The sequence below is a fragment of the Platichthys flesus genome, chromosome 14, assembly GCF_949316205.1.
Source record: "Platichthys flesus chromosome 14, fPlaFle2.1, whole genome shotgun sequence".
Taxonomy (NCBI): domain Eukaryota; kingdom Metazoa; phylum Chordata; class Actinopteri; order Pleuronectiformes; family Pleuronectidae; genus Platichthys; species Platichthys flesus.
The window spans coordinates 22606897-22621343 of record NC_084958.1 but is presented as its reverse complement, the minus strand read 5'-3'; the positions used below and the strand labels follow the sequence as shown (position 1 = coordinate 22621343).

The 14447-nt window shown below is 44.9% G+C and overlaps 1 protein-coding gene across 4 annotated transcripts; it reads right to left on the bottom strand.

Moving 5' to 3' along the window:
* Positions 1-1451: 1451 nt before the first annotated feature.
* Positions 1452-12487, bottom strand: crema (cAMP responsive element modulator a). 4 transcript variants are annotated; one of them, XM_062403485.1, is made up of 8 exons: positions 12398-12487; positions 11788-11900; positions 11444-11575; positions 9841-9929; positions 9620-9762; positions 8878-9066; positions 3573-3732; positions 1452-3143 (listed from the first exon to the last, which is right to left on the bottom strand). In XM_062403485.1, exons 2-8 carry the CDS (start codon positions 11857-11859, stop codon positions 2999-3001), a joined length of 930 nt encoding a protein of 309 aa, XP_062259469.1. In that variant the 5' UTR covers positions 11860-11900; positions 12398-12487; the 3' UTR covers positions 1452-2998. The 4 variants fall into 4 exon arrangements, with proteins under 4 accessions (XP_062259469.1, XP_062259470.1, XP_062259471.1 ...); XM_062403486.1 differs by having other exon boundaries at positions 11444-11572; XM_062403487.1 differs by lacking the exons at positions 11444-11575; positions 11788-11900; positions 12398-12487 and adding an exon at positions 11321-11356.
* Between the last annotated feature and the right edge of the window lie 1960 nt (positions 12488-14447).

The following is a 14447-nucleotide window of genomic DNA, read 5'->3' as shown; positions in this document are numbered from 1 at the left end:
TGCCCAGCAGGGGTCCTCCTCCTCTCACTGACTCTCTGAGTGTGTTGTCATCCCAGTCGTCCTCATCTCCTTTTTCTCTGTTGTGGAAATTTCCACTGACGCCACACTGGACCGAAAGGCCATGAAGATGTTTGAGAAAAAAACAAAAACAAGCCGAATGAAATATTAAAAAGACGCCCACGCTGCTGCTCTTCACCCCCGCTTCGATTTGAGCACAAACAGGAGAGACAGATGGAATGCGTTGGGTTTACAGTTCGGATAAACACTTTTGAAAATGAAATATAACAGTTTGAAACAAAGAAAGACAAAAATACTTATTATAAATCTTCCACATTTGCTTCATTGAAATAATCCAAGGTTACTTGACTCATACGAGCTGAACAGGGAGTGAAATATTAACTGAAAGGGAGAAAAGGGACTGGAGCTTCAGGAGCTGAAAGGTCTTCTGTTCATAAAGACAAGTCTCAAGGTTTCACAGTTTTTCTCCTGTTCAATGTTCTCACCCCCGTGTGTGTGTCTGTGTGTGTAGATGTATGTGTTCATGCCAATCTGTGACAGATGAAGAAATAAAGCAGATGTGTGTGTGTGTTTGTTGTTTTCAGTGCAGTTGTACACTCTGCACTATGTGTGAGGTTATGAACACACACAGAATCATCTCTTCTTATATCACCGTCATCATCAGAGCTGTATCACCAGGGGTTGCTATGGAAACTACTCATTTTCAAAAATTAATAATTATTGACCAGCTCCTGGGATCTGAGCCGGTTTCACACTGACGTCCTATTAATGTTAATTTTCAACACTTTCTTAAAATGTAATGATTTGAATGTTAACATACACAAACACACAACCTGGTGTGTTACATCAGTTCTAGTTGTGTGGCCTCGAACATGCTTTGTGGGTCAGCCTCAGCTGTCAATCATGAAGTTCAAACAACAAATTAAAACTGAACTTATCAGAAACATGAACGTTTGACCAACATCGGCCACCAGGGGGCGTTTGAGACGCTATGGCTTCATGTAGTCCATCTTTATATAAAGTCCACGACAAGCACAACATTGCAAACTTTGGCCTTGATGCCAGTTGTGTGTTTGTTTTGTGTGTGCAATTTGAATTCTATTCATGTTTTGTATGTTCTAAAGCTTTTGACATAAGTAGTGAGAGACAGTGATTGAATAAATAAAGTGAAATGAGAAATCAAACAAATAAATCGAGCTGCACACTCGTAGATATCAGTCTTTTAAATATGTTTTCAAAACTGATTCCTGGATCTGCACCAAAAGGTCATCGGTTCTTTCTTGGCTCAAGTGCCAAGTTCTGTGGAAAACCACTCTGGACTTTTTTTGCGTCATCTTGCCAATGAACACACAAACAGACGGCAACAAAAACACCTCACATAACTTCGACCTCTTTCTTTACCAACATGAAACTCGGGCTCGTGTATTTCCACGTCACATTTGAACATGTTTATTAGACAAAGAAAAAATAGTTTTGATTTTTTTTTTACAATTCAAACAGGGAAGTACACAGGGATAAAAGATGACAACACTACAATTTAAAACAACTACGTACAGAACAACTGATATCAAGTGAAGTCCTAAGGTCTCCTGCTGTGGTGGAGAAGTTAAGACACGGAACACAAACCGGTGCCGGGTCGTCTAATTGGTAAAAAGGAAGTTTCACACTGTCGTCATTCAACTTCTACACTCTCTCTCTCTCTCTCTCTCTCTCTATCACTGCTGATCCAGAGTCAGTGGAACCCACTCAGCGACTGCATCAACAACAAGCGTCTTTTGGAAACCACCAAAAAAAACACCAGAGAGGAGAGATCCCATGAAAGTACAAGTTCGGAAACAAAAGAGAAAGTTGGCGTCACCCTTTAAACAGAGTATTTTTTTATATCCAGCCATAATCAAATACACTTTTAATCCACAACGGAGATCCATCATTTGAAAAAAACACACAAAAAGAAACCATGCTTGCGTGAGAGTGAAGCACAACTGTTCCTCATCTTAAGAAGTTTCTCTTACAAAACTGAGGTTCGATGATTGTTGTTTCTTAACCGGTAACATTTGCTTTGTAGAATATATATATATCTTTATGTATATATATCTTTATGTATATATAAACCTGTGGAGTGAGATTCTTTAAATAAAAGGGATAGAATACAAATTCTAATCAGATCCACACTGACACTTTGGTCCTTCCTGTGCTTTTAGTGATGAAAACGACTCTTTTGGATTCACATTAATGCCCCCCCCCCCACCCCACCCCCCCGACATCAGCTTGAGAGAAGTGTGTTTGAAGTTCTGTGCATTAAAAAGCCAAACATGTCTTTGCTTGAAGCCCTAAACGAATCGAGTGTGTTTGTACAAACTGGGAACAGGTTTGATGGGATCCACTTCAATCACAAAACGCTGGGGGGAGTTTCTCTCTACATGTGTTTTTGCATAAAGGAATTTTATGAAACAACCAAGAACAGAAGCGTGAATACACAAGATGACGTCATCGGGGGGGGGGGGGGGGGCCGCGGTCGAGCTGCTGGTGGATCAGCTTTTGTGTTTTTGTGTGCACTCGGTCTGACCCTTGTAGAAAGCTGCGGGTCGCGGACCTGGCTGACCTGCAGGAGGGTTCTTCTCTTCGAAATCTTTGTGCATTTCCAGGAAGCACCTGTTCCTCCTCTTCCTGTTCCCCCTCGTCAGCTCTCAGCCGGGGCACAGCGAGCCTAGTGTGTGCGACACTCTGAGTCTTCACATGCAAAAAGAGCACAAGATTAAGAACGAGAGCGAAACTGCCAAAGCACAAGCTGGTTGAATTCCCCCCCCCCCTTCACGGCACTTCTGGATTCGTGAGACCAGGCCCGAGCGGAGGAGCCACGGCGGTCCGAGCAGTTTTTGATCCAGAGTCTTTTTTCTTTTCTTCTTTTTCTGATTGTTTGTTTTTCTGCAGCAGTTTGAAAACGCCACTGTCTCCAGCCCGTGACCACGAGCGGCCGCCGCTACTCGGCTTTGTGGCAGTAAATGTCCTTCAGTGCCTTCAGCTCTTCAATCAGGGTCTTGTTCTGGTTTTCCAACACGGCCACGCGGTTCTCCAAACACTTGACGTACTCTTTCTTTTTCCTGCGGCACTCGCGAGCGGCTTCCCTGCAGACGAGAAGAGGAGGAAAACACGTTGTTAGGAAAAAACTCCTTCAAGCAGCTTCAGATAAAATGCAGACTATGCACAAGTTCATGTTTATTTGTCCTTATTGTCCATATTTATGTTTTTATTAACCTGCTGCGGGATTTTCTTGTCGAAAAGGAACTAAATAGACTCATGCATATCTAAAAAAAAAAGCAGCTGCAGCTTTGACCCCGAGTGATATCACCCGACAGACTTTTGACAAAGTTTTCAATTCCACACGTTCACAGTCGAACAAATAAAATGAGGAAATCCATAAAAATCAGAGCATGTATTTTCATTAAAAACATATTAGAAGCAGCCAATTAAGACGAGGAACAATTGATATATTTTTGTAAAGACTTGTAGTGACTGTGTTTTAAAGTAATAACCCAATGTACACAGGCTCCTACCTGTTTTTCATCAGCCGGACCTCCCTCTTGCGGGTGACCTCCTCGGCGCGGTGGGGCTGCGGGCTCTGCATGCTGCCCGGGGACGCCGCCATCACGATGCTCTGGGTCAGGCCCGAGTTCGGCGACCGCAGCTGGTAGGCGGGGATGTCTCCGGTGGCGGCTGCGGGGGGGGAAACGGACAAAAAACTCTTAGAGACACAAATTCTCTAAATGTCTTATTCCTCTTCGTGAATGACACGTGATAAATGAAAGAAGAAACGATGACTTTTTTATTCTCTAACTCAGTAAACGTTTTCACCAGAGGATGTTCCACAGCGACTGCTTCCTGTCAGAGAAGATGAATTTCCTCTGAGCAGAACCGGGGGGGATGTTCGTAAATGACTTGAAGTGACTTCGAATTGACTAATTACACAATTTTTTTACGTCAACAGCACCACAACCGAGTCATATTCGAGTATTTTGATATCAGAAATGCACGACAGAATTTATTTAACCATCTATCGGACAGATTTAAGACTAATTTTGCAGAAACGGTGCAGTACCACTGGGAATCAGGTGGGGGCAGCATGGTCAATAGTTCTAGCTTAGAGGGGAGACATTTCCAAAATGGAGTAAAGGCCAATGTATGCTTCTCCGTTTTGACGGACACGGACAGATAGGACCGCCTTCTCCAACGTGGAACGCCCTCTCCGTGCCTCTCCGCGGCTCCTCGGAGAGCTTTTCGTGCAGCTCTCCTTTTTCTAACTACACGTCGAAATGGCGGAGAGCCCACGGATAGCCCTTGGCTGTGATTGGTCCGCTAGCGCCAGGATTTCGGAATGGAAACTTCCTGTTCCATTCCCTACATCACAATAAACCAAAATCACAACTACGACTCTATGATTAATGTGACAAGTGTGTTAAGCCAGCGGCGTTGTCCGGCTGACGGTGGCTGGTTAGAGCACTTACGGCACGTGTGTACGGTCACATACTATTATAACGAACTTTCATAACGTGGCTAGCGGGCTAACCACCATGCTAACTGCGGTGGGAACAGCGCAAAAACCCGCTGACTTTAATCCCACGGCTCATGACACTCTCTCAAACACCGTCAGGTTAGAAGCAAACACTTTAGATCGATACTAACTAACGGTAGTAGTTAGTATCGGGTGTCCCTGCTGACTGTGTGTGGAAGCTGGGGGGAAGCTAGCTGCCTCCGTGTAGCTTCAAGCTGTTGCAGCTGTTGAATTAGCAACGCAGTTTGGAAACAAGACCGGGGAACCGCTGCGTTAAGACACGATAACATAAGCATTATGACCCGCTGGGTGTCACTTTATTCAGCAAAAACTGTCGCGTCATCAACATCCTTTTTCTGTTAGCTGCCATCGTTCACTGTGTGTGAGGAGCCGGGAGGGCGTAAATAAACCAGCGTGGACTTCTTCTATATACCTCATTAGGTAGGCTTCTCTAAGCTCGACTTCAGTTGCGCCATCTACTGTTCTGGCGGTGAATTGTTTTCACAACAAAAAGGCTCGTAGAACTATAAATCAAAAAGGGTCCGTCCGATCCGTCCGTCCGTCAGTCCGCAACGGACTCGGAGAAGCATACATTGGCCTTAACTTCTTGAAGGGAGACTTTTAAATGTCGTCACACAGGGACAAACGTCCACTTTGTCGCCATGTTCGATGTCGTCAGAAACTCTCGACTCTGCGCTGCCCTCTAGTGGATGTATAGCTCAACAACCATGCTAACGTGAAGGTGACTTACGTTTACATCGTATCTATTTTTGTATGTAAATGCACAAATGAAACTTTAGCCTGTTAAACATTACGTCAACTGATTTAACAATATTATCATAGTTTGACACGTAAGTCTCGCACAGGAACTCTACCGCGATTGTCTCATTTTCACTCGTGTGTGTTTGTGTGTGATGTTGTGTTAACCACACTATGAACCACTGATGACACTGATAATTGGCTGTTTTTCACAAGTGTCAGTGAACGTCACACTGACTCCAGGAGAACCAGTAAGAAGCAGCTCTGTGGTTCACGTTGAGTCATCGGTGACTCGAGTGTGTCTCCACATCTCAGCTTCTCTCCTTCACTCTGTTCCTGAGACTTTTGTGACTCCTCGTGGACACGCACACACTTGTCACAGTACATGCACACAGACACACACACACACACTCTCTCATTGTGATAACAGAGCGACTCTGGGCTGTGCTGACGACAGCATGTGCGTCTTACTCGCCCTTTTTGCATGCTCTCTCTCCTGCTTGGCTTCTCTTCCAGGAAACCGGAGTGACGTCAAACTGACGACTATCTTACCCCCCCACCCCCTCCCACTTGCACCCGCCCCTTTACTTGTAACCCTCCCTCCCTCCCCCCTCCCTCCCGTTCTGCCTGACAACCACTGGAGTGGTGTGTGTGTATGTGTGTCGGTGTGTGTGCTTTGTGTCATAGGCTTCCACAAATTTCAGACAATAGTATTCAGAAAAGTTAATTTGGGAAGTCTTGTCTAACCGAGGACAAATGTCATGTCCCCAAAATTGTCCCGTGACTCTGTGTGTGTTTGTGTTGGTTAAAGTGCATGTGGGTGTGTTTGTGTGTGGCAGCAGCAGCAGGATTCACACTGGCAGGGACGGAGTTGAGCAAACTAAGCGAACACTTGTTTGGTTTGTCAGATCTGTTTCACAACACAACCCTGAAGTGTCCTGGCGTCTCTCCCGCGACCTGTTTCCTGCTCGATGTCACAAGGCATGAAGTTCAACACACACAAAGCGCAGTGAACCACAATGTGTTTATCAGTGTTTCCTGAGCGGGAGCCGTGTGTGTGTCTGCCTGGCTACAGTCGCACAAAAGAAGGAGTTTCTCTTTGCAAGTTGTGAAACTGTCTCAGGATTATTTCTTGTTTTCAGTCTACGTATCTGCAGGTGTATCTTTATAATTTCAGAGGAAAACAGCTGACAACAAACCAACTCGTGCAGGAATCTGTCCCTGAAAGGCAACGAGCAGACATGACACACACATGACACACACATGACACACACATGGAGATATGAGAGAAACTCTACCTGACTCAGTCTCGTCCCCGGTCACAGCCATCTCTGGTTTCCAATAATCCAGCCCCACGGCAGCAGATCACCTCGATGTGAACACACTCTTTACCCCTGTGCCACTGAAACCCCTCTCTTTCTCTCTCTCTCTCTCTCTTTCTCTCTCTCTCTCTCTTTCTCTCTCTCTGTCTCTCTCTTTCTCTCCGTCTCCTCTTCCCTCTCTCTGCTCTCTCTGCACATACGAGCGGTCACTCAGCAACTCTGCAGCCCGATTACAATTACAGGCATTGACATCACAATGACATCACTGCTGCCCGCTGAAGTCAGTAAAACACCCTGGATTAGAGTTCCTCCTCCTCCCCCCCCCCTGCCCTCCCCTCCTGCGGATCAGACGCTCACAGCGAGCGGGGCAGGGAGGCAGGGAGGGCGGGGGATTCAAAGGGGGGGGGGGGAGAGTTGTATTTTTAGCACTAGTGACGCAACTGGAGAGACGCTCAACAAACAAGAGGATATTGTGTCCCAAGTGGCTGCCGTGCAAACTGTTGAGCGCCCTGACGGCAGCTATTTTGTGTTTGTGTGCGTGTGTGTGTGTGTGTGTGTGTGTGTGTGTGTGATAAAGAATGAAGAGACAGCAGAACACTATTTATCAAAACGACATGTCCCTGAATTCTACTGAGCAAAACAAGTTGAAAAGATCATATTTGCTGCTTTAAATACTCAGCTGCTTGCAGGGAAAATCATTTTCATCACAGGAAGTGACACATTTCCAGTAATGGCAGCTGATTACTGGTTGACACACACACACACACGTATAACCACAAATCTGACGCAGGGACACGATATCATCAAATACAGAAAGGAGTCATATATCAACTTTTCTATTAAATGTCAATAGCAACTGAAATGTCATTGTAAATAATCGAGGAAGACATATTGTTATAGTCACAATTCAAACTGTTCCTTTAAACCACGCCTCCTTCACCGCCTCGTCTCTGTGGCGCCTCAGGTGAGACAACTCGTTCCCACGCACCACTGAGACCTGTCAATCAAAGGATGGGTGTCGACGCCATGAGAGCAAAGAGCGAGAACGCAGACCAGCCGGTTTAAAACCTGACGATCACTCACAATCCAGATCCAGATCCAGATCCAGATCCAGATCCAGAACCGCCTCAGTCAGTCTGAATCTACTGACGGATCCAGTGACAAGCCGCGTTAAACTCGAGAAATCCACAACAGACCTTGACGGTTCACAGACCGACAAACACAAGCTATTCAACTGCACCGAGGCCACAACACACACTCACCTTCAGCAGAAAGGAGGGAGAGAGAAAGAGGTGAAGGAGAGAAAATATCAAGCAGAGAACGAAACAAAAAGAAGAACATGACGAATAATCGCCTCTTGTGAATATCGTACTCATTCCAAAGCAACGTGGAGGTGTTAGGCTGAAGTGGAGGTGGATTATAAAGATGAATTAATGCTGAACGTTACAAAAGGAAACGTACAGAACCTTCTGTCCAAACTCTACGTTGAGTTCGTCCGTGTTTCACGTGTCTTCTGAAAGTTTACTAATAAGGGTGAATAAGACAAAACTGAGCAGTACTACCACAAATCCTGAGGGGGCAGTGTAGCTAATGGTTCCACGAGTTAACCACTGAAGTGATTTAAAATGGCCTACCCACGCAAAGTATTTACTGTTTACGTTAGCAGCAGCTATGAACTTGCAATCGGTCGAGCAGACGTACCGGCGGGACCTCGATATCGTGGTTCCACACCACCACCACCAGTGCAGGATGGCATCACCAGTGTCTGAGATATTTATTTAATATTTGTACAAAGGGAAGGAGTAGAGTCACGTCGTCCAATCTGCGCTCATATCGTCTGTATTTGTGCACGTCTTCTGAAAGCTTACGGATTCTGACAAAACGTAGCAGTACCACTGGAAACCATGGGGGGGGGGGGCAGTGTAGCCAATAGTTCAAGCTTAAAGGGAAGAAAGTTCAGCAATGGAGGAACTTTTTGAAGAAGCTTTTAGACGTAGATGACGTCACTTCGCAAGAGACAAACATCCACGTCACAATGTTTTTCATAATCTGAAACTCTCCACTCTGCACTGCCCTCTAGTGGATGTAAAGCTTAACAACCATGCAGACGTGAAGGATGCATGGACGTTTCTAAACCCACGAGGACCTGGGGACTTAACATGTTTCTCCACCAGCCCATTCCAGATTTTCTGGACACATTCAAGTTATGAACATCAGTATAACCTGTACCTTGGAAGAGCACCTGTCCGCCCTGGATGTAGAACTGCTGAGGAGCGTCCCCGGGCTGAGCTGCACACTGCAGGACGGTGGCTCCGGGCTGCGAGGAGGCCGAGTCCGTCATCGTCAGGTTCTGAGGCCCCTGAAGGGCCTGGACATCCCGGCTGCTCAGCTGGATGGCCCCCCCTTGAGTGACTGCGACTGTGGCATCAAAGTTCATATTAAAACTGAGTGATGTGAAGCAGAAGATGAGAAGAGGTATTTCAGCGGACGGGGTTCGGAGAAGACATTTAGATTGACTAATTCTGTGGCTTTGTTTGACCTGAAACTCTGAGGGAGAACTCATCTGTACAGAGAAATCTCAAGTTCCACATCAGGGAAGAATCTAGAGGAGCTCTGCAGCACCACAGTGTGTAAAAGCTTAAAGTCATGTTTTAAAAAATTCAGCTTTTTTGCTCCTGGTTGGTAAAAGTGTTCTGAATATTCATTTGTTTATACTTCTGCTCCAAAGGGAAAGAAGGTGACGCTGCTGCTCTGAGGTATTTAAACTATTTCCCGTATTAAACTGACAGAACTGAAGAGGACTTAGTTATAAACAGACGTAAACAGGCGGTGAGTTGAATTCAGAGTTTCCTGTGTCACAGTACTGAACAGTGACTTTCACCGGAACAATAAAGTGAATCTCTCTGGAGCTGGGTTGAGGCTGATTCACACAGTTTGATATGTGTGTGTGTGTGTCTGTGTGTGTACTGACTGTATTGTCCTGAGCTGGTCTGGTAGATGGAGGCTGACGTTGCACTCGACACCTCCTCCTCCTCCTCCTCCTCCTCCTCCGTCTCCTCCTCATCGATTTTAGGAACTGCCGGTGAATCGGTCGAAAGCTCATTGAGGATTTTTCTGCGCGGAGGAAGAGGATTTGATTAAGACGCCTGACGACACTTCACACGCGGATGCTCTGTGATGACGTCCTCTCACCGGTAGGACGGACGCCTGGAGAGAACCTCTCGTCTCCTCTGAGCGTCGGTGGACGTCTCGTCCTCCTCCAGCTCTGCTGCCGTGGAGATCTGTAGAGAACAAGCAGTATTTAAAAAGTGGCGTCTAATCCACTTTTCTTTTTAATTTATATTATGGCAACATGTTTGGTGTGACTGAAGGGGGGGGGGGGGGTACTTTCCAAACACAGGCTTTCGTGAGTGACCTGGAATGTGTTTGATAAAACAATCGGTGAAAGCGAGGGATGACGTCAAAGAGGGAATTTGAGAAGCTTTTTATTCTTTTCAGTCCATCCTGCCTCTTCACACACGCTCTATGTACTGTAATTATTTGTGTACGTAGGTGTGGACTCCCTACTCTCACCAGGCACGACCTTCCTGAGGCATGAATAAATCCTGTGGTTCAACACAAACTCATTTGTGTTTGGCAGGAACGTTTCTAGGGGCCCCGGGCTAAAAGGCACCAAGGGGCCCCATCATCGAACCCAAGAAACATATCATCATTGTAATATCGTGATTATCTTTGTAGCTCTGACGTAAAATGTCAGTCGCCCGTCTCCCTTAGAGAATGTGAGTTGTAGTGAGGAACCGAAGATAAACTCCCACAATTTGGAAAGTGGAAGGCGTTCATATACGGGGGGGGGCCACAAGCTAAATTCCATTTACAATAGTCAGATTTCAACATGTAGATGGCAGTCACTTTGCATATATACGAATTACAAGGGGGTTCTCAAAAATGTTCACGTAATCAGCCGTTCTCAGGGGGCCCCTCTCAGCTCAGGGCCCCGGGCCTAACCTGCTGAACGCCTCTGCATCTCAATGGTTCACACTTCTGCGTAAAGGTGTTTTTTCCAATTCAATGGCTGCTTTTGACAATTCTGATTCATGTCAGGTTAAAGAGGGGCGTGTCCGCGGCCATTTGCTCACTTCTGTTATTAAAAGCAGATGTTTAAAAACGCAACACAATCGATGCGATTGTCGGATTATTGCAGCCGTGATCACACGTTCTCGACTTGAGTCTCCACAGTGTTTCTCTGTCATGAGGACTTTGAAATCCTTAAATCCTTAAATGATCCTCAAAGACCGTTTCATGAAACGCTTTGCAAATCAAGCTGCACGTGTGAAGAAACCTGCCGGAAAACACGTGAACCCATAACCCTCTCTCTTTCATTGCTCGTCCCCGAACAACCACGTGATAACCGTGCAGGTCATTGTTGTCCGGGGTTTTTGAAGAGGTCGTCCGGCGCAGACACAACAACACACTCTCCTGAATGTGAAGGTTATAGTGACGAGCTTAAACCTCCTGCCGCTCTCATCAATCCTATTAACAGATGCTTTAGAGTACGAGCGCTCCACTGAACCTCGTGCACACAGCGGCTAAATCCTCATTCACTAACACACCAGCTCTGACCTCACAGCCTGTAAATGATTCTGTAAAACACACGGAGCTGTGACCTCGAGACCTGAACTTGAGGACGAGACATTTCCCTCGGACTTGGGTTCAAGGTTCTCTGGCACAAACTTGAAAGTGACTCAGGGCTGGATCTGGAAGCTGTGCTGGTGCCCAGTGGAACAGGGGCCCTCACCTGTACGGTGTGGACCTGTGGTGGCTGTATGACAGAGGTCTGAGGCGCCGGGATCGACCTTTGGACCTCCAGCGTCTCACCGTCAGTCAGCTGCACCACGGTCACGCTGGGTGACTCCGCCACAGACTCCTGCTGGAGCAAATCATATATGATAATAATAATATATCAATTAATAATGTGAAAATATACTCAGATAATAAAATAAAAAACAGTAGATTTAAAAAAAGAGGAGCATTACGTGTGGTATAGAAGAAAAGCAACGTTTAAAATAAAAAACACAAAAAGATGCTGTGAACCATAAATGTCCTGTGTGTGTCTGTGTGTGTCTGTGTGTGTGTGTGTACCTGTGGGTTCACCTCATCTGACAGGGAGTCATTTAAACTGCCGTCGAGCTGAGACGATACCGAAGCGTCCATGATGGGTCGAGGTCGTGGATTCTGAGCAGCTTCTCCAGAACCTTTGTCAAACATTATAAATAAATGGAAACTGGTATCTTCCAGGACTTTTCAGACAAACACAATGAACACACTTCAGACTCTGCTTTTATTTCTACTGTAAACTCTTTGTTTTGATTCTTCTGTTGTTTTCTCACTTTCCCTGCGCTTTTTCTACTTTTTTTTTTTACTGCAGTGCCTTGAGCTCTATTGGCCACCGTACAATAGAAATGAATTGACCGCACTTTCAGGAGGAAGCGCTTCTCCCATGTCTTAGAAAACTTTATCTTGTACTTTATTTTGAAGCTCTCGCATCCCACTTCCTGTGCTTCCTGTTCCGGAAGTGATGACGCAGCTCAGTGAAGCTGCGGGGAGTCACGTGTCAGCTTCTCACCAGCACCGCTTGGTTTCTCGCGCGTGAAAACTCCCGCAGTGCACGCGTGATTTCTCTTTTTTGATAATTTCCTGCTTCTACTGAAGCTGCGTGAAAAAACAACGCAACAGTTTTGCGGAAACTTACCGAACTTTTACGTCGTCACTGATGACGGTGCGCGGGGACGTGCTGAGGCTCCGCGCACGTCGTGTCCACGTCAGCGCTGATGACGCTGTGGAGACGAATAAACACCAGAGGGTAAAGGGGCGGAGCGAGAGCGATCACTCACAGCTACTTCCGGGATCGTTTCCTCACAAAGTTAACAAACCCTGGTTTCTTCCTTTTAAAGAGGCAGCAATATAAAATATACAGTTTTATACATGTATGTAAATATTGATATGAAGCCTGAACCATGTTATGTTCAGGTTGTGGAACTGTATTGATATGTTGAGCTTTAAAGGTCTTTTCTACTACTATAAGCTATATTTATTATTTCCCATTATTTATATCTAGACGGTATATATTGATATACGAATATTTCAAAACAATAATTAAATGGGTGAACAATTACCTTTAAAGCTCAACATATGGAACTTTATTGATATTGACAAATGAGCTGTATAATACATTTTCTGTCCTTGTCACTAAAATATGTATTTAAAATATATAAATTAATAAATATAAAATGTTTAGACATTTGAGCTTAAACTAAACCACCAAGACACGATTCAAGTATCTAATAAATTAAAATTATAAAGAAAATAGTTATTCTCAACTTCTCCTTCTGTTTTAGTGTGGTCGCCCACATGTTCACAAAGCAGAGTTATGTTGCCACCTACTGGCTTAAAAGAAAACAACACTTGATTAAGAACAGACAACCAAGTCTTCTCAGTTTTGGGGCCTTTGCTGCCTGTATCTTATTTATCAGCTTTTACACACACACACACACAATTGCACACACAATAGCATAATATCATCTGCCGTAAAAGAGCTTTTAAACGTCATCACAAAAACTGATTGGAACAGACACTGTTTTTAATTTTTTGACCTTTTCCCGGGGAAACATTAATGGATCTTGATGGAAAAAAAACAATAGATAGTTTGTGCACAACAGAGATTATGATTTCATGATTCTTTGTTTCGTTGACATTGCTATACAGCAAAACCATATTGACTTTAATGAGACTGTTTGGCCTTAGCAGAGGTCTACTGCTTCTTACAGTCTGATTTCATTGAGTTTTATAATCCATTTAATTCTGATATGAAGGTTTGTCCAGTGTTGTGGTAGCATCATACAATCTCCTCTGCACTGGCTGAATTCCTTTATTTAGATGGGGACACTGGCTGAACCCGCAGCCACCATCTGTCCTCCTGTGTGCCTGGGGAGGTCGCTCTCTTCAAACATCGCCCCTGCTGCTATCACAGAGCTCTGCTGTGCGAGGCAAAGTCCGTCATAATCTGTAACAGAGTGAGAGCCCCGTCCTTCATTCAGCGGTAGCCAAAGTGAATCAGTAAAATATGATCTCTGCACATTTGGCCTATTTCGTCAATGGATAAATTGAAAAACCCCAGTTCCTTCTAGTGTTTCTGGAACGAATTAATAAAGATTTCCAGGCTTGTTACTTTTATTTTGTTCTTTAAAATTCTATTTCAGATTCAATCCATGAGTATTTAACAATGTGTTTACATTTGAAAACAGGATTTGTTTATTCTAAGTTCAGATTGAGCTTTCACTCGAAACCCTGCGCTCGCACTCAGTTTCTGCTTGTGCTCAAACTTTGCTTGCATTTGGACGCTTTGCTGCTTGGACAGATTTCCTTCGCTCCAGCTTCAGCTCTTCTCCTCGTTCTCACGTTGCTTCGGTGCAGGTTAGACGTCTGCTCTCAGATTTCTCCTCTGCTCAAAACAAGTGTGTCCACAAATACACAAATGACGACCAATAGAAAGTCAGGTGTGAAGTGTCGACAACAGAAACTGTCTTGGCTATACTCCTCTAAGAGTCTCATGTGGTGTTAAGTTAACTCTGAAAGAAGTAAAGCTAACACACCAACATCGAGGGCAAGAGATTAGTCTGAGCAACAAAATATCTGAGTGCAAGCGCACAGTTAAAGCACAAGCGAGCAGATACTGTAGTATATTAGATTATATTAGAGTGTATTATTGCAAATTCTGACTCGAAATTAACAAGTCTTGCTCT